General features: G+C 33.1%; 3 protein-coding genes across 7 annotated transcripts; 2 read left to right on the forward strand and 1 right to left on the reverse strand.

Annotated features, from left to right (window-relative positions):
- The first annotated feature begins 3,158 nt into the window (after positions 1–3,158).
- LOC125211812 (WRKY transcription factor 6-like) lies at positions 3,159–5,792 on the forward strand. 2 transcript variants are annotated; one of them, XM_048111748.1, is made up of 6 exons: positions 3,159–3,610; positions 3,690–3,752; positions 3,824–3,976; positions 4,048–4,302; positions 4,496–4,609; positions 5,038–5,792. In XM_048111748.1, exons 1-6 carry the CDS (start codon positions 3,431–3,433, stop codon positions 5,602–5,604), a joined length of 1,332 nt encoding a protein of 443 aa, XP_047967705.1. In that variant the 5' UTR covers positions 3,159–3,430; the 3' UTR covers positions 5,605–5,792. The 2 variants fall into 2 exon arrangements, with proteins under 2 accessions (XP_047967705.1, XP_047967706.1); XM_048111749.1 differs by having other exon boundaries at positions 3,839–3,976.
- A 6,173-nt stretch (positions 5,793–11,965) lies between these two features.
- Positions 11,966–15,348, forward strand: LOC125210599 (aspartic proteinase A1-like). 4 transcript variants are annotated; one of them, XM_048110136.1, is made up of 15 exons: positions 11,966–12,068; positions 12,389–12,628; positions 12,722–12,826; positions 12,913–12,973; positions 13,153–13,247; positions 13,336–13,448; positions 13,528–13,696; positions 13,800–13,839; positions 13,919–13,983; positions 14,065–14,178; positions 14,266–14,321; positions 14,399–14,555; positions 14,647–14,766; positions 14,873–14,961; positions 15,128–15,348. In XM_048110136.1, the coding sequence occupies exons 2-15, from the start codon at positions 12,395–12,397 to the stop codon at positions 15,210–15,212; spliced, it is 1,503 nt and encodes a 500-aa protein (XP_047966093.1). In that variant the 5' UTR covers positions 11,966–12,068; positions 12,389–12,394; the 3' UTR covers positions 15,213–15,348. The 4 variants fall into 4 exon arrangements, with proteins under 4 accessions (XP_047966093.1, XP_047966095.1, XP_047966096.1 ...); XM_048110138.1 differs by having other exon boundaries at positions 14,402–14,555; XM_048110137.1 differs by lacking the exon at positions 11,966–12,068 and adding an exon at positions 12,278–12,299.
- Positions 15,349–16,676: 1,328 nt separating this feature from the next.
- Positions 16,677–18,031, reverse strand: LOC125216615 (probable F-box protein At4g22030). Its single transcript, XM_048118368.1, has one exon. The coding sequence runs from the start codon at positions 17,966–17,968 to the stop codon at positions 16,745–16,747; it is 1,224 nt and encodes a 407-aa protein (XP_047974325.1). The 5' UTR covers positions 17,969–18,031; the 3' UTR covers positions 16,677–16,744.
- Between the last annotated feature and the right edge of the window lie 1,247 nt (positions 18,032–19,278).

The following is a 19,278-nucleotide window of genomic DNA, read 5'->3' on the forward strand; positions in this document are numbered from 1 at the left end:
AAGAAAAATCTCTTCATAATTTGACGACTATATAAATCTCAAAGTTAATAGGTTAGTGGGTAAGTGGCAATGAATGTCATTAGTGGGTAGTTAATCATTTAGGTTACATAGCACGTATTAAAATTTAATAATATAGTAAGTATATTATAAAAAAAAATTATATTAATAATGTTATTCCCAAAATTCTCCTTTTATATATTTATAAATGTATAAATAGATAGATTAATCACCTTGAATTCACCTTGAATTTTTTTCGAACTCAAATTTTCAAACTACATAAATCACCTTAAATTTTTTTTCTTTTGGCACATGTGTAGAGCTAACAGCTTTAATCTCTCTAATTCGTTTCCCCGCTTGAATTTGAGATGATTTATGTTAAATAGTTTTATTCCAAATCACACCTAATCTTCTCCATTTTTCTACACGCAGAAGTAAGCCACGTGGGAGTTGGTTTTTGGTCAGACAAAATCTCAGTCAACTTCCTTTTGTCCCCAAAACCGGTTTTTTGTTTGTTTACTTCGATTTGACTTTGTAGCCGCTTTGTTGACTTCGTCGTTTTTATGCTGTTAATTTCCAGTATTTATATATACCGTTTTCGGAAAGAAAAGGAATAAAATTCCATTTGTAAGTGTTTTCATCTGTTCGTTTCGTCCCTCACTAAGTAAGCATTACTCCCTCCGTCTAGACCTGTCCAAGATTTACCGAATCGACGGTTAAAATCGAAACCGTAAACATAACGTTGGTTACGGTTCCAAATTGAAATCGTGATAATTTATCCGGACCGAAACCGTCGATTTTTGAACCGTGGTTCGGTTCAGCTTCAAAAAAATTCGAACCGGAACCGCGAAAAACCGTCAGAAAATCATGAAATCAAGCTGGAACCGCAAAAAAACGACGGTTCGGAACCGTAAAAAACCGCCGGAAAACTGCCGGTTCGGAACCGAAACCGGCGGTTTAGGAACCGGAACCGGAACCGTAACTGCGAAACATCCTCGCGGTTCGGTTCTGGTTCAACAATTTCTAAAACCGGAATCGGCGGTTCCGAACCGTAACCGCCGGTTCCTGAACCGTGGGCACCTCTATCTTCGTCCGCCATTAGGAGTCCCATTTCACGGTGGCACGAGTTTTAAGAAATATTTAAAAAAGTGGGTGAAAAAAATTAGTGGAATGGAGGTCTCACTTGTATATATTACTTTAAAATGAAATGTGAGTGGAAAAAGTTAGTGGAATGTGGGACGCTATTACTATTGATGGTAAAAATGAACCAGGACTCATATTCGCGGACGGACTAAAATGGAAAAATAGGACTCCTATTCGCGGACGGACTAAAATGGAAAAATAGGACTCCTATTCGCGGACGGGGGAAGTATTTTTCAACACGAGTTATAAGAAAATACTTCCTCCATCCCACAATAAAAGTCACTCTTATTATGGACACGATAAAGAATAGTGTGTTGAAAAAGTTAGTGGAATATGATGCTCACTTTTTGTATTAGTTTTATAATAAAATGTAAGTAAAGTGAGTTAGTAGAATATGAGACTTACTTACTATTTATAGTAAAAAGTGAAATGTGACTCTTATGGTGGGACGGATCGAAATAACAAAATGTGACTCTTATTATAGAACAGAAGGTGTATAATAATTTATTAGTTAAAATACACAAGATTAATAGTAACAAATTTTTTTCCTGTAAATATACCTTTTATGCAAGTACAATCCATAGGAATGTCAGAGTAACCCACAATTCGTGTGTTGGGGTGAATAGTCCGCTAAGGGCCAGGGTCGCAAATTTCTACCACAATCAGCAGTGGTTTGCCAATAATCCATGTAGGCTTGATCTGAGGGCTGTTCTAGTGTGTTGAACCTATGTGCAATTACTAATTAAATACTTATTGAAGATTTTTATAATATAAATGACTCTAAAAACTAATATTCCATTTTTTATTTCTAATATACATGTAAGTTAAATTTTAATAATAAAATAATGAAAATTAAATTAGATTATTTAAAATTAACTCTAAAAATTACTATATTATTTAAATTTTTAGAATATTCTTTAAATTTTCTTGAATATGTTTATGTTTATACTTATTTATATAAGTCGTAAATTAGTATTTAATCATTCATATATCTCAAAATTATGTAAATTTACATCATATAAATACAATAAACCTTTATCATTATGTATTAAATTAGACACCTGTAAAAATTATTGATAGCAACCCGATTAGCTCGATGGATTAGCTTGAAACCTGAACATTTACAATTAGGGATGAATGTTTATAACCCTATAAAAATACAACTCAATTAGCTAGATCGGATGGTTGGCCCAATTAATTGTGACATCCCTAAGTACCGATATATATTTGTGGGACGTTAACTAAAACTAAGATTTACTCCCTTTGATTCTCACTAGAAGTTCCATTTTGTCATTTTCGTTCCGTCCATGTTAGAAGTCATATTTCACTTTTAGTACTATTTTTGACAAGTGGACTTTATATTCCATTTATCCACTCCACTCACATTTTATTGTGAAATCAATATATAAACGTATGTATATTCCACTAATTTTTTTTATCACTTTCATTTATGAAATCAAATCATTTCTTAAAATCGGTATCAATCACACTTTTAATTGTTACCTAAATCAATTTAACAAATTTTAAAAAATGAAAGATACAATAAATAACACAGAGTAAGAAAATAGGGAGAATTTATAATTGCGTGGGAATTGTATATATTTATTTTGCCTGTAATTTGTATTGAAAGCATTCACTAAGTGTGCACCGTTGCGAGTGGCTCGTTCTGGAGGACTGGCATCTTACTGTCGAGACAACGCGGCCCACCGTATGGCGCGCTCCCACTCGATTTTCAGACCATTCTTTATTTTGTTTTTTAAAATAATCTGAAAATTTTAAACAAAATCGAAAAAAATACAAAAAAAAAATCAGCTGGCAGTATTAAGGATCCAGGTGGCAGCTGAGTGAGCACAGTAGATTGTGCGTCAAAGTCATTGACTTTGGCGGTGGTTGATCACTTGTAAGGCGCCGCAAACCTCGGGGCGGTGGCGTGCCCTTTCTATTATCTCTCTCTCCTCTTCCGTCAAACCCAGTCTTGACGATAAATACAATCTCTGACGCACAACCTTACGCAACCTTACCTCTCCTCTTTGCTTTTCCATTTAAACATGTTTTTCTCCCTATTCCCACGCCCATTCCTACAAATGTTAAATCAATTTTCATCTCTACCTGTTTTTGATTCGCACGCCACAATTCTTTTCATTCTACGTAAATAATTTCAACCATTTATATATACACACCTTCTCCATTTGCTTGTGGAAGAATTTTCAATCATTTCACATTTCTCCACATACATACCCTTAATTAGAGAGAGAGAGAGACTTTGATCAACTCTTCATTTTTTCTTATTATGGAAAAGGGATGGGGTCTCGACCTTGAGAATTCCGATCGAGTTGGATTCTTCGGTGGAAAATCGTGTAGTAGCCGGATCAGCCCGATGTTTCCAGTGGACTCGAGCGGTAGAGGAGAGGTTTTAGGTGCAGTGGATTTCTTCTCCGAGAAGAAAGAGATCAGAGATTTGGACGTAAATGTGAGTCTAATACTAGTATACTATGCTATGTATGAAATTCCATTTTTCTTAATTTTAATTTTTTTTATTTTTGGTATAGATTGGTTTGACTCCTAGAGACCGATCCACCGTGGATGCCGATGATCGCCGATCCAAAATTGAGGTGATCATTGCTTGAGATATAGTCTTAATTAACTACTATTACAAAAATTCTCATGATTTATACATATATAGCTGGGACATATTCAGGTTGAAATCGAGAGAATGAAAGCTGAAAATCAGAGATTGAAAGGGATGGTTACTCACATCAGCAATGATTGCACCAATCTGCAGATGCACCTCCACACCTTGATGCAACACCAACAAAATGCTACACAGCACCACCAGGTAATACATATATTTAAATAAAATTGTATATAATCGGAGATTTAGTGAAACAAGACTAGTTTTTTTTTTAGATTGTTGAGAGAAAATCCGAAGACAAGGGAGTAGCATTGGTTCCGAGACAATTCTTGGAGTTGAATAAGGAAATGAATGATGAACAATCGGGGTCATCTTCCGAAGAGAGAACGCTATCGGGGAATAAAAGGGTCGAGCGCGACGGATCGGAAGGCTCGGCCCCCAACAAGTCACCTAAGCCGGCTGATCCGCTGCCAGACGCCACTATGCGCAAAGCCCGTGTCTCCGTCCGAGCTCGATCCGAGGCGCCCATGGTACTATTGATCACTTCCGTTAATTACTAAAATAACATTTAGAGATTTAATTGCTGGTAAATTAAAAAACGTTCAATTTCATTTCTTTGGTAAAATTAGAAAGTTTAGTAATCGGTCAAACGACTTTAAGTTAAAATTATTTAATTACGTAGTTTTATTTTATATAATAACTCAGGTATCGCAATTTATGTAGATTTCGGATGGATGCCAATGGAGAAAATATGGGCAAAAGATGGCGAAAGGCAATCCGTGTCCACGAGCTTATTATCGTTGCACGATGGCTGTCGGTTGTCCCGTTCGAAAACAAGTATGTCTAACTACATTAATTAGTGTCAAATTTCTTCATGTACACTTAATTTTCTGAAAACGATCTCGGTTTATTTTTCATACTTGATAATAAGAATATTTATCTATATTATTAAAATTTCTTATATTATTAATATGAATCCAAATATCCAATATACTCTCTCCGTCCCATGTTAATCGCACTTTTCATTTTAAATCGTAAATTTGAGATAGATTTTTAGGGTAGTTAAATTAGTATTTTAAGTGTAATGAATGATTACTTAATAACAAAACATTTTATTAACTCTACTATATTAATTAAATATCCAAATTATTTCTTAAAATTAAAATAGAAATAGTGTAAGTAGTTTTGAACGAGCTAAAATAGAAAAGTATGGACAGAGGTAGTATTATCTACTATGAATGTTAATATTCAAAAGTAAATTACAGGTCCAAAGATGTGCGGAGGATCGAACAATCTTGATCACGACCTACGAGGGAAACCACAGCCACCCTCTCCCGCCCGCGGCCATGTCAATGGCCTCGACCACATCCGCGGCCGCGAGCATGCTACTCTCGGGATCTATGCCGAGCGCCGATGGCGGCCTAATAAATCCTGGCTTCCTAACACGAACGATGCTCCCATGCTCTCCAAACATGGCCGCAATCTCCGCCTCCGCTCCTTTCCCCACCATCACACTCGACCTAACCGAACAACGGCCCGGCCCGAACTTCCAGCTGCCCTTCGCTCCGCCTACGCCGCCACCGTTTCATCAGGTTTTCGGTCAAGTAATCCAAAATCAGTCCCAATTTTCGGGCCTTCAAATGTCTCCGGACAAGAATGAGCCGTCTTACGCCGACAGGCTTAGCGCGGCCACGGCTGCTATCACGTCCGATCCAACATTCACAGCGGCCCTAGCCGCGGCCATCTCGTCCATCCTCGGCGGAGCTCAGCCCAATAGCGATGGTGCCGCTAATTATTCCGATGTAAATACTAATGACAAGAATACACAGTGATCAAACATTTATTGAGCCACTTTTTTTCATCAAAAGAAAAATAACTACTAGTACCACATTTCTATCTATGTCTAGTTTTTAATTCTCATTTTTGTGGAATTAGCATGTTGATATTGTTATGTAATACTGTGGGAAAAGTTTTGGGACAAATTTTACATTCTTTAATTGGCATCATTGTGTTACAATGATTTTATTAATTTTTTTGGGAGAAGGAGATTGGTGAAAATTGATCTCAAATCCATGTTAAAAGATAGAAGTTCACACTAATGTATTAGTTGCCGAGTGTGTGAGGGAAAGAATAAAATTAATCAATGATTTTTCATCAATCAACTTCATTTAACTATTTCCTTTTTTGTCGATATATCAAATGTTGAATAATGGACAGAAAAGACAAAAGATATATGGACAATTGGAGATTTGTACTAGTAAAAAATGATATAGACCAATTGAGAAAGAATCAAAGGTTTGAATTTGAGAGGTCAACAACTTCGGCCATTGATTATTTGACACGTTAACGTTGAGAAAAAATTGGAGCTTGAGATTGAGACGTCAACTATAATATCCAAATCTAGAATTGTTACTGTCTTTACTATCTTTCAGTTTTTTCTTTTAATTAAATTAAAATTGCAAGCTCAAGTTGTGTGTCTGTCATTTGATATATGAAAGCGAGATTTTATGCTAAGGACTCTCTCAATTCCATAAAAGATGTCACACTTTCTTTTTTAGTTTATTCCACAAAAGATGTCACGTTTCCTTTTTTGGAAAAAGTTTTCTCACATGAATATAAAAATTATATTTTCTCTCTTCATTTAACACACAAAACAAAACCTCCTAAAATGACATGCCGTCCCACAAGTGTTACATCTTTTGTGAGACGGTGGGAGTATGATAAGATTTCTTTTAAACCGGTCTTCACAACAAGTTTTTACAGTTCATCAATATTCCGCTTATAAGTTAATCTTATTATTGTTACTTATGAAAAAATTGAAACTTTGCATGTGGCAAAATAGAAACCAAATTTTCTAGTTCGATTGTTTTTTTTGGCACTTTCATTGTATCTTCCTTTCTATCGAATGGAAATTTCATTTTAGTGAGATTTCATTGAGACCTTGACTCATATGTATACTTCTAGAGGTATTTTTGCTCACTTGGCGATTGAGCGAGGTTTTTTTTTTTGCGAAGGTAATCAAGCACCATTAGTTTTTTTTAAGGAAATGCAAAATTCATAAATGCATTTTTTTTTGGAAAAAATTAAAAAAATTAAATAAAAAATGAGTTCATTATTTGTGTGATAAAAATTACTCCTACTAATTAATATAGAATAAATTACATACTACTAATATTCTGCAAATATTAAGGAACATATATTGAAATTTTAAATTAAATATCTGCATATTTAAAAAATTTATTAAATATTCCATATTATTGTGTAATTATTTCGAATCAATCTCGGAATTATGTAAAAATTCATCATAAAATTTCCATATTATTTCTTTATTGATATAGAATAATGTTGTGAACAAAAAAAATAATTTATAATTCAATTCATTTAATTTTAAAATTAATAAGAATAATGTATATAAAATTATATTTATCTTTATTCACAAAGATAAAAAAATGTAGAGTTGGGATATGTCTCATATTAATAGTATTAAAAAGTAGAGAGTGAGATGCGTTGTTGACTTCCCTGCCATAAATGTCGTCACTAAAATGAATGTATAAGATTACAAGATTTAATTAAAGAAAATTGAACGTGTGACATTGTTGGCCGCACCGCCACCGTACCTCTATCCCCCGTACAAATATATCAACTTTTGGTTGACTTGAACTAATGATTTAACACATGATGCCATGTGATTTTATATTTTTATTTTACATTTTCGTGCATTTGTTATTTATGAATCCATTCATATGTAAAATTAGTTATTAAATTAAGGAATAGTATTAAAAGTTAACGAAAGGCATTTGAATCATGAAATTAAAGGTTTTATTCAGTTAATAGCCATTATTGGAATATGATCCAACATGAGCCTACGTACATCATCGATATATGATTTTATTCAGGTCGTTTTCTTTAAATGCATTGTTATAGCTGAGATTATATTAATATTCTTAAAATGTCACACGAATTATAATTACCAAAATTTACCAAAACCATGACTATAGTGTATAATCTCATATTTTTCTAATTTTCAGATATTAATGGTCTCATCGAATGGAATATATACAACCATGGAAATAAAAATGGGTTAACTGGTTATGTAGGATAAATCAATAAATAATTCGAAAACTAAATAAAGCGAAGGGATAAATATGTTCATAAATTAATTTTGAAGAGTCTAGCATGCAGAATAGTCTTCCAAGAAATAGATTATTTGTAGTTAGCATATTTTCATGGATAGGGTGGAAAAACAGTGGGAGAAATGAATTTTGTTTTCATTTTTAATAAATAAGTATATATAGTCATCAAGGATAATGATTTCTTATATATGAGAGTTAATGGCCTTTATATAACGAGCTTTATACGGAAATTGTATTTATTAACAAAGGTTACTAATTATTTTGTGGAGTACTTATCATCGTTAATTACTATCTGACACTTTCGTTATAAACGAAAATAATTTTTAATATAATGACACATTTTTCGTTTGATTTTTAATTTCTAACTATGGACAATTTAGAAATAGTTTTAGCTATAAATTTCACAAATCATTCGACTAGTCTTAAGTTGACTTGCAAGATACTACTAACCTTAATTTTCTTATCATCGAGAGACACTATAATTTAATACTGCTCCACTAAACAAGCCAAATATGATAAGGATATATGATTGTTTATCATGCTGAGTTGCTGACTGAAATAATATTTTAATAATGTTTCTTTGTAATGACTCGAATTCAATCATTTGTTTAAATATATTTAATTTTGAATATATTTGGATTTATGACTTGTATAATTTGTGGGTTTATTGTTCAAGTTTAGTCTAAGTCGTACACTTAGTTAGAAATTAGAAGTTCAACGTTTCATTGCAAATCGTTGGACCTTTTATTCCAGAGAATTTTAGTTTAAATATTTGGATGCATTGTTGAACTGTTATACAAATTAATATATCTGACTATTTGTAATATAAAATTAAATAGGAATGAAGCTCGATGATAAAAAGAAATATTGAAATTTGAATAAATTAATCAAATTAAATTATTTTGTTTATTTTTAAAAAATAATTTATTTCAACTCAAATTTCATTTTCTTGAAATTCAAATGATAAGGATCTAGTGGCTTGGCTTGGCTGTTCAAAAATAAAATAAAATCAGAGTAAGAGCTATGTTATAATTACTAGTATTACTCCCGTGCTATGCACGGACTAAAATATTTTTTAAGAATATTGATTTAGGTTATAAATTAATTAAATAAAATTAGAAACAATATCATTATATGAAATATGTATATAATAAATATAGATCAATAATAAATACTATGAAACAATTAATAACAAACTATAATATTTCAATGTTAAATTATAGGAGAAAATATCATAAAAGAATTGAAAAAACAGGAATCACCCATAAATTTTGAAAAACATACTTATACACTACACGAAAAAAACCTAAAGAATGTATAATTTACCACTTCTCCTAATGAGATTTAAGATATTATTTATCAAAAGCTATAATTTAAAATAGCACTCGTCAGACACTTCCTATTCGAGTTTCATTTAATTGCAATATAATGACCCTATACACTAAAAACCTAAACCTTGAAACATATATTCTAAAACCTTAACTTTAAAATATACTCATAATGACCAATAAATGAGCCAAATATTAATAAAATTCTCCCTCCCTCCCATGCCCATATTAAGAAAGTGCTTTAGAATAGGGCTATGTGAACGATAAAACAAAAAAAGTCTTACTTGCATTCGTCAAATGGTATTATTTATTGGAGCCGAAGTAGTACTCCTACTATTATATTCACCAAATGGTATTATTTACCAAACACCAAATGGTATTATTTATTGGAGCCGAAGTAGTACTCCTACTATGTTTGTAATTTCAATAGGTGTAACTCCAAAACCTTTTCACGTCTCTTCATTTAGAGTCTATTCACTTCCTCCAACAAATTAAAAGATCTAAAAAACTTTTTATGTATCAACTTTATAAAATAATTATTCTTACAAAAATCAGTTTTATGTAAACTACTTATAATATATCTAATTTAAAATGACATCCCTTTTATATATATATATAGACCTTCACAATGAAAATGGAGTAATTTTTCAATTTCACGAATAGTATCACATTCTTACTACCCCATATCATATGTCACTGTAATAATCTATTTTTTTCCCGAACAATCTAAATAAATACTCCTTATTAATTCAATTGCAAATATGAATACATTACCCAATTGTTTTTCATTGGTCCACGCAACATCGAATCACCTTATTAATTCAAATTTACAGGAATCAAGTAATATCCACATTATAATAAATATTTATCCAAAAAAATTTAACATACAACAAAATAAGGAGTAACAAATTTGATTAAAAATTAGCAACTAATCCAACATATTATATTATTTAGCAATAAATCTAAAATTAAACGAAAATATACATCTAGAATGGATATTTATTTAAAAAAATAAAATTATTGTAAATCAACTTTACATTATCACATAGATATAAAAAGTGAATTTAGTATTATACTTAATATTTAATTATTTATGAGAAGTTGTTGTTGAATTTATTATTTTATTTGAATGTCATTCTAACATTAAAAATTATATTTTTATAAATACCCCCAAAATTTATTGGTAATTCCATAAATACCCCCAAAACTCCCCTTTTATATATGGATAGATTATGTATAAAGTGATTATACTTTTTAATATAAAATATATATATTGTTTATATATGATTATTTCCCAACTTATTTGATTTTATTTATTAATAATTTAAAATGAGAGACAATAAAATAAAAGCGGGAATGGTGGAGTGGAGTCTGGGCTGGACCTATATTTTATGATAAACAACGCTTTGTGTGTAAGCCCATCAAATTAAGTCATAGGCTAAGGGGGCTGTAGGCCTAACCCAATTAACTTTATATTTTTATTTTAGGTGTTAGTTAAAAGTCTTAGCTTTAAATTTGATGTCTATAAAACAAATAAATATAATAATTATAAGAAAAAAAATTAATGGCTATATGCACCGATAAATTCATATATTTGTAAAGTAGCCTGAAAAATCGCACTCTACATTTGAAAAACTATGCGTTATTGCTCAATCTTATAGAAACGTCGTTGATGAAATTTGAATTTTAGATTTTAGATTTTTTTTCTTATTGAATACTCACTAGCTCAATTTACATTCTATCATTACCAAACGACATAATAATATTTATATTCTTATTATCATTAGTAGTATTAAATTTTTTGTTGAAAAATATACTCCTATTTCTTTAGTCTATAAAAAATATACCAATTCGTGAATAGCACTGATTTTAATACGTAATTAATAAAGTAAGAAAAATAGGGGAAATGTGATAGAAGTAATGTTAGTGGATTGTGGGGTATACATTATTAGTTGTTTGAAAATTTTCTTTTAAGAATTGGTCTAAATTCACTAAAACGTAAAATTAGTTTATTTTTTTGGATTGAATACTTAATTGTAATATTATTATCTTTGTAGCTGTAATCAACATATATGACTCAGTTATTTCTGTAAAGTCTGCTTTATTTTACTCTATACATAAAATAGTATGAAGACATAGATTGGGTCGCACTCAACTACAAAAACGCCCATAGGAAAAATAAAGAAAAGAAAAACTTGTTCAATGTAAATACACTGTATGGATTCACAACAATAATCATTAGATACATCATCAAAGATATAAATGGAATAAAATCCAAAATCAATAAACGAGATAAGACACAATCAATCCTCAAAAAGAAAAAAGAGGAAAAAAAGCAAATAAAAAAGCAACAAAACAAACCTTAAACACACAAAGCACGAACCTCTTAAAACAAGCAAATCAAAGCGTCGCGTAAACAACCTCCCAAGCTTTGCTGACACGTCAAAATTCAGTTACACTAAATAAATAATCCTCTCCGACGTCGTTTCCCACCATATCCTCTTTTCATCCGTTGGATCAAATATCAACGGATGAGATCTGCCGCCACATCGTAATCCCATGGGCCGCGACGTAACTCGCCACCCCGCGTTAATAAGTAGCATCTCGTGTAAGGCACAACCTATAATAATAATTGTAGTAATACATTTACTATTATTAATTCTTTGGATTTCTTATTACATCTCTTCGGATGTGATCATAAATAAAATTTACTTTTTTCACAATTTCGGATCTCTAACAAAAGTTGATGTCATAAAGTTGGTTTATTTTCTTCTATATATACGCTTAGTTTCGTGCAAACTCTGTAACTCATCAAACTTCAATGCCATAATTTGGGTGAGTATATTTTGTAACATATCACTCTAAATTATTGTACTCATGAATTCGTGTTTAATGGGAATAATGTTCAAGAATTGTTGATTTTGATAAATTACTTTTTAATATTCCTATCATGGTATGTAATGTTGCATTGATGTAGGACATGTTATTTATAGTCTCTAGCGGTGGCTGTTTTATTTCAAGTTAAGCGAAACTAGAAACATTATCAATGATATAATTTCATTTCAAGTAATAAGTTGAGATTATATTGAATGTTGATGCAGTCTGAATTTGGCATTTGCTTAAATTATTCTTGATAAAAAAATTTGATTTTATAGGCAAAAATGGGAACAAAGATTGAAGCTTTTGCACTGAGCCTTTTGGTGGCAAGTCTAGTGTTGCTTTGTCCTGCAGTTTCTGCATCAGATGATGGGCTGATGAGAATAGGATTGAAGAAGGTGAAGTTTGATCCATCAAATAGGGAAGCTGCTCTCCTCGACTCGAAGGAGAGCCTCAGAGCCAAGGCCGGGGATGGAGGGGATGCCGTTGTGGCACTCAAGAACTACATGGATGCTCAGGTACTATCAAAAGAGTGTTTAAAATTGCTATAAGCAATTAAATGATTTAATCTGTTAGAAAAAAAAAAATAATTCATGGATATTCGATTTCAGTACTTTGGTGAGATTGCCATCGGCACCCCACCGCAGAAATTCATGGTCATTTTCGACACGGGAAGCTCCAACCTGTGGGTGCCATCTTCGAAATGCTACTTTTCTGTAAGTATATATTCGTGTTGGTGTGCGATTCGTGTTGTTTTCGTGTTCGTGTTTGTGATTGAGAAGTGGTGGTTTTTTGGGTGCAGCCTGCTTGTTTTCTCCATGCCAAATACAAGTCTAGGCAATCTAGTACCTACAAAAAGAATGGTTAGTTCTCATTCCCTTGTTTTGTAATAATGATTGAAAATTGAAATATTCTAAATAAATTATGATTTTGAGGATAAAAAAAAGTTTTGAATTTTTTGGTTGATGGGGCTGCAGCTCCCCCTACATAGGATATGTACTTATGTGAAAAGGCCTGAGTCTTTGGCATCATTTGATTTCAGGGAAATCTGCTGCGATTCAATATGGAACAGGATCAATCTCTGGATTCTACAGTGAAGATGTTGTTACAATTGGCAATTTAGTTGTGAAGAATCAGGTTTTGTTTCCATTTTTATTTTTAGATTATTGTTTTTCTTATAAATCAAAGGCCACAACATAACTTGTGCAATTTGGAATTTGAGCAGGAGTTTATTGAGGCAACAAGTGAACCTGGTGTGACATTTGTGGCTGCCAAGTTTGATGGCATATTAGGACTTGGATTCCAAGAGATCTCAGTCGGGAACTCGACCCCCCCATGGTCTGAGCCCGGCACCCCATTAGTACTATTTTTTTCGTCTTTTGGTTACTCAAATCTCCAATCTAATTGTTGTATGCAGGTACAATATGATTGCACAAGGCCTTGTTAAGGAGCCTGTGTTCTCATTCTGGCTGAATAGGAATGTGAATGATCAAAACGGCGGTGAGCTTGTTTTTGGTGGCTTTGATACCAAACATTTCAAGGGCGAACATTCGTATGTTCCGGTCTCAAGGAAAGGCTACTGGCAGGTTGTTCATTAGAGCATATATATGTATAGCTGATCTTGAAAATTACATAAAAAATTGAGGATTGTTTTGGTGATTTCTGAAATTGTGTATGGATATTTTGCAGTTTGACATGGGTGATGTTCTCATTGGTGGTAAACAGAGTGGTATGTCACACCTTACTTTCAAACTTTTTTGTTTTGCTTTGATAAAAAATGTGAGATCCATGTTGTATGCATTTTGTAGGCTATTGCGCCCAAGGATGTTCCGCGATTGCAGATTCCGGGACTTCTCTTTTAGCCGGTCCAACGGTATATTTTTCTATGCTTCTTTTTTAGTTTGGCTAAGCTTATTTTTGAGTTTATGTTAATGGATGCTGTCTTTGGTTGTAGACTGTGATAGCAATGATCAACCATGCCATTGGAGTATCTGGAGTGGTAAATCAAGGATGCAAGTCTTTGGTTCAAAAATATGGCTCATCAATCATGGATCTTCTCTTGAAAGAGGTAACTTTTCTCTTAATATTAATTCTCTACATTTGATTCCAATTTTGGGTGTTGTAGTCATTGAACCATGATTTGGTCTGTCAACAGTTGCAACCAGAGAATATATGTGGCCAACTCGGGGTGTGCGAAGCCCATGGAGCAAGGTTAGTGCTCGTCTTCATGGCTCGGGTGATGGCTTAGATAGATAAAAGTATTAAGTGAACACATCTTCAATATGCAGCAGCGAGGGCATCGAGAGCGTTGTGGGAGATGAGGAGGGCAAATCAGCGGGCCTGATCAATGCTCTGTGCCCGGTTTGCAAAATGGCCGCGGTTTGGATGAAAAGCCAACTCGGGCTTAACAAAACCCGAGACGTTGTATTGAAGTATGCTAACGAGGTAGAATTTTTTCACTTGACTAAGATATGGTATAATGTTTAATTTCATTTTATTTATTTATTTTGTAATATTTGGGTATAATGTTGCAAAGGTTTGTGAGAAGATGCCTAATCCACTGGGACAATCAATTGTTGACTGTGGAAGTATTGCTTCTATGCCTATTATTTCCTTCACAATTGGTGGCAAAACTTTTGATCTCTCATCAAAAGAGGTGCACATTTTCTTACTTCACACATTCAATTATTTAGCCTGGAGCATTAGTTCTTCTTTGTATCTTGATCAATGACACTTGTTGGTTTTGTCATGTGTTACATCAGTACATACTTAAGGTGGAAGGACAAGGACAAGCACAATGCATTAGTGGTTTCACCGGCATCGATGTTCCTCCTCCACGTGGACCACTCTGGTAATTCTAGTACTATACGATAAAATTTGTGTGAGATCGTTATTTTATGTTGTGTGATGAATCAAGTTGGATTCAAAACTTGATTCAATTTGGATCTTGATATTGACCCGTCTTATAAAATTTTAACTTTACAAAACTTGCGCTTAACTCGAATGTGATGTTGCAGGATCCTCGGAGATATGTTTATGGGTCGCTATCATACCGTGTTCGACCATGGGAAACTGAGAGTTGGGTTTGCTGAAGCTGTTTAGAGAAAAATTTCATATTTACAAAAATAATGTGATCAGTAATTACATGTGATATTTGTTTTGAGTGTACTCACTGTTCAAGATTTGGATCTTTATTTCAATGAAACAATCTTTCTTGGCAAAAATTAATGTTCTGTTTTCCTACTTTTGCGTTCATTGTTCAAATTTAAATTAATTTTAAGCTTTGCAAAATTAATTTCCTATATTTCCCAGTTTAACCCGGTGCAAGTTCGACATTTTTAAAATAATTAAAGAATTAAAATAAAAATGGTGTTATGTGTGACACGAGCGAATATTCAAATGTTAACATTATATATTTTGCAATCTATATAAAGAATTTAGCGTGGTACTGTTTTGTCCTATCCTATTATCGAAATTTGGATCCATCACTGTATGAATGTATTAATTACTATTTCAAACGACTACTAATTCATTTGACTTTTTTGAGAAAAAATCATTTGTTTAGAAGTTTGTAATAAGACAAAATATTGTTCAACTATCACACGATATTAGATGAGCTACCTACGTCCCTAAAATATACTATAAGGTTCTAATAAATTTAGTTTTCAACCAAAAAAATTACAATAATAACAAATTAATGAATGCGAACCTTTCATAATCAATATTTCAATTATGGAGTTTATGTTGGTGTTTTAGTTTGAGGGAGTTGGGAATTGACTTTCAATTTTAACTAGTGGAAAATCATATCCCAGGCCAAGTCAATTCATTTTTTCATTTTCACCAATATTGAGCTACGGCTTTTATAAAATAAAGATCATAAATGTTAGAACTTAGAACCTATTATTAAGATTGGTTGAAATTATCTACTCCTCTCCTTTTTGTTAATTAAGTATCCTATAATTAAGATTGGTGGAGACGTAGACAACAATGACAAATTCTTTCGTGATCTACATTTCAACTTCATTTCTGGTGTCAATGTTGATGATTTAAAATAATTGACTTTCAATTCAAATAAATGATTTAGGCTAAGTCAATCCAATTTTCGTCTTCACCATTGAGCTGCGGCTTTTATAAAATAAAAAGACCATCAATGTAAGAATTTAGAACATCTACTTATTAAGATTGGTGGAAATTATTTACTCATCTCCTTTTTGTTAATTGAGTGTCCTGTTTTTCATGAATTAATGTCTCATTTAATAAAAATTACAAGTATGTAATTGTGGCATTCTATCCTATATAACCTTATTTAATAATTTTGAAAGAAATGGTCTTGTCTAAATTTTCAAAGACCACGTCAGCTTTACTTGTCATCTAAGAAATATTGATCACAAACTCATCAACTATATACGTACATATACTAGAAAGTTGATATTTGAGAATTAATAATAAGCTTCAATATTTCTTAACATGAACGTATCCATGCAAATTACTGAAAGCACATATTGAGTAATAAATCCAAAATTTTAACTACCAGGATTAATAAACTGAATGAAAGAATAGGAATAGATTAATAAAAATTGATGAATAAAAGAATGGGTACATTTTTTAATTTTATTTTTACAAAAAAAATATGATCAGAAAAGCTTGCTTGCAAATTCATCAATGGCATCCCCTTTGACCAAAGAATCCTCCGCTAAATTTCTGAGCTCCGACAAACTCCTTCCCAACTGCAAAGCAACCTTCATCTCCACCATTTCTCCATTCTCTCTTCTCTCCAAATCATCCTCCTTCAAGTTTGATTCAATCGATTCTTCCATTAGTTTAAAAAATCCAGCATTGCTTCTATACATCTCAAACACCATTCCCACTTGCCCGCCGTGCTCCAACGTGTTCGCCACCGCCGCCAATGCCCCACCGCCAACAGCCAAGGCGGCGGCCCAGCCACCGTGAGACTGAGAAAGCATCGCCGAACCAACGGCGGCCACACCCGTCAAAACAGGACCGCTCATCGCCAATACCTTATTCAATTTGAGTGCCTTTTCCCCCAAATTCAAGTACTCTTCTTCGTCTTTTCTCTTTATCACATTTACTATTTCTCTCATTTCTTCTTCCAATTTCCCATTCCATCCGTTGTAGCCTTTGCTCGTTTTAGGCTGCTTTCTTCCGTTGCGAGGCCACCACACCGCGGGCTCCACGGTGGCCGGGAATTTATCGAGCATGGCGCCGAGGAGAGGCAGCGGAAAGGCCCTGTCGAGCGCCAACACTTTGTCCATGAATTCCTTCACATGAATTGGATTTGGATTGCCAATTGAGAGAATGGTTTGGATTTGATTGTGAAGCTGTTTGAAGAGTCTCGTTGCGTTGCGCTGCTCTTCGGCTAGCTGAGACGGTTGGATTTTGTTGACGATGGAAAGCATCCCTGTCGCTGCCACGTACATCGCTGTCGATGACAACGCCACTGCGGTGGCGTCTCCGTCGCTCATGGAGGCGATGCCGGCCATGGTGGCGGCGGCCAGAGTGAGAGCGTTGATCGAATTCAGAAGGAGAGAGTTCCATTCGTTTCTCTGATCTCCGATGTTTTTGTGCATTTCGATTCTATCTGCAACCGCTTCCATAATGGCGTAGAGCTTAGCAATGACCGATGGATCCGTTTCGTCTCTTTCGATCAAGGCTTCCACGTTAGGGCTGAGCTGCTTCTCGAGTTGTTCGAAGCTGCTAGTGTTGCTTTTGATGTGTGGAAGTGTGATTTTCGAGACTCTTTGTGGGAGATTGATGGTTGCCTTTGTAGTGTTATAATTTCCTCTTCTATGAGTGTTTAAGGAAGGCAAGATTAGGCTTGATGCTTTTAAGGCTGCCATTTTCTCAAGATATGTAAATTGTGAAGTGAGTGTGGGTAAAGAATTTGGTTGTTTGTTGAAGTGAGGTATATATTTGTTAAGATTTGATGTATGAATTGTTGAACCTTTGTGGTATTGGTATATATAGTGAGATTGGTGTTGACTGCATGATAAGTTGAATTGGTTTGAATGGAAAAATTCAACGGTTAAAAGTTTGAAATGGTTGTATTATAGAAGTATGTGACTTATATGAATGCGACAGCTTCAATGTTTGATGGAGTACTTCAAGTCTTCAATTATGGTATTGTGCCTTTGACATGATATAATAAAATTCCTGAACAGAGGGCTATTATCTAGATGTAACAAACGATAAAATAAATATGAAAATTGTAACATTGATATTCCTCCCTGATTTGCTTAAAGAATCACAATTCTTATAATTCACTTCTCCGGTAACGTAAAATAAGTGACACATTTCTTAACTATTTATTATTCATCTCGTCCCTAAAACACACGATTGCTAAAGTAAAATAGAGATAGAAAAATATTGGAATATTGTTCTCCGACTATTTATATTAAATTCAAATTCATTTCTTATAATATGTCACATTAAAAATGAATTTTACTTCAATTATTTATCCAAACTCAATTTTTACATCAATTTTTATGTATACGTCTCACCACATGTTTGCATTATCTATAATACACATCCATATTTGGTATTGTTTCGTAAAATAAGGACTAAAAATATGAGTTTAAATTTGCAGTATAATTAGAGAAGTTTTCTACCTCCAAAATTAAGATTTGGTATATGGAGATGGTATAAAGCATTCGCATAAGCCATAAGGCCTTCTTAGACCATCTCCAACAATACACCAAAACTCATTTTTGGTGTAGATAATTTCTCCAATCGTACACCAAACGCAAACCCATTTTTGGGTTTTTGAATGGATTAACACCAAATATGGTGTTTACTCCAAAATTTTGTTAGACAAATACTCAAAAATGACGTAAACATAAATATGGTGTAAATGGTTGGAATAAAACTACTTTTTGGTGTGACATATACTCAAAAATGGGTTTGAGTTTGGCGTGAATGATTGGAGATGGCCTTAGTTAGCAAATGCATTATTACCGATGGCATAGTTGTATAAAATAAAAATTTGCCTAGTAATTGATAATACCAAACAAAAATTAATATCTTAAATAATTGAAAAATACCTATTGAACGAGCATGTATATAGATAGGATAATTTTTTAATTGTGTTTACCATTAATTTGAGATAAGATTTTGCCTCTGCAAAAGGGCTTATGAGTGTGCTCAACAAAAT

This window comes from Salvia hispanica, chromosome 3 (assembly GCF_023119035.1).
Source record: "Salvia hispanica cultivar TCC Black 2014 chromosome 3, UniMelb_Shisp_WGS_1.0, whole genome shotgun sequence".
Taxonomy (NCBI): domain Eukaryota; kingdom Viridiplantae; phylum Streptophyta; class Magnoliopsida; order Lamiales; family Lamiaceae; genus Salvia; species Salvia hispanica.

What these genes read in the sequence shown, in the direction of transcription:
- LOC125211812 (XM_048111748.1), top strand. Translation starts at nt 3,431, where the DNA reads ATGGAAAAGGGATGGGGTCTCGACCTTGAGAATTCCGATCGAGTTGGA. An exon ending in ATGCTACACAGCACCACCAG is followed by an intron (nt 3,977 to 4,047) that starts GTAATACATATA and finishes TTTTTTTTTTAG; the next exon opens with ATTGTTGAGAGAAAATCCGA. An exon ending in CTCGATCCGAGGCGCCCATG is followed by an intron (nt 4,303 to 4,495) that starts GTACTATTGATC and finishes CAATTTATGTAG; the next exon opens with ATTTCGGATGGATGCCAATG.
- LOC125210599 (XM_048110136.1), top strand. Translation starts at nt 12,395, where the DNA reads ATGGGAACAAAGATTGAAGCTTTTGCACTGAGCCTTTTGGTGGCAAGT. An exon ending in AGAACTACATGGATGCTCAG is followed by an intron (nt 12,629 to 12,721) that starts GTACTATCAAAA and finishes ATTCGATTTCAG; the next exon opens with TACTTTGGTGAGATTGCCAT. An exon ending in CCTCCACGTGGACCACTCTG is followed by an intron (nt 14,962 to 15,127) that starts GTAATTCTAGTA and finishes GTGATGTTGCAG; the next exon opens with GATCCTCGGAGATATGTTTA.
- LOC125216615 (XM_048118368.1), bottom strand. Translation starts at nt 17,968, where the DNA reads ATGGCAGCCTTAAAAGCATCAAGCCTAATCTTGCCTTCCTTAAACACT.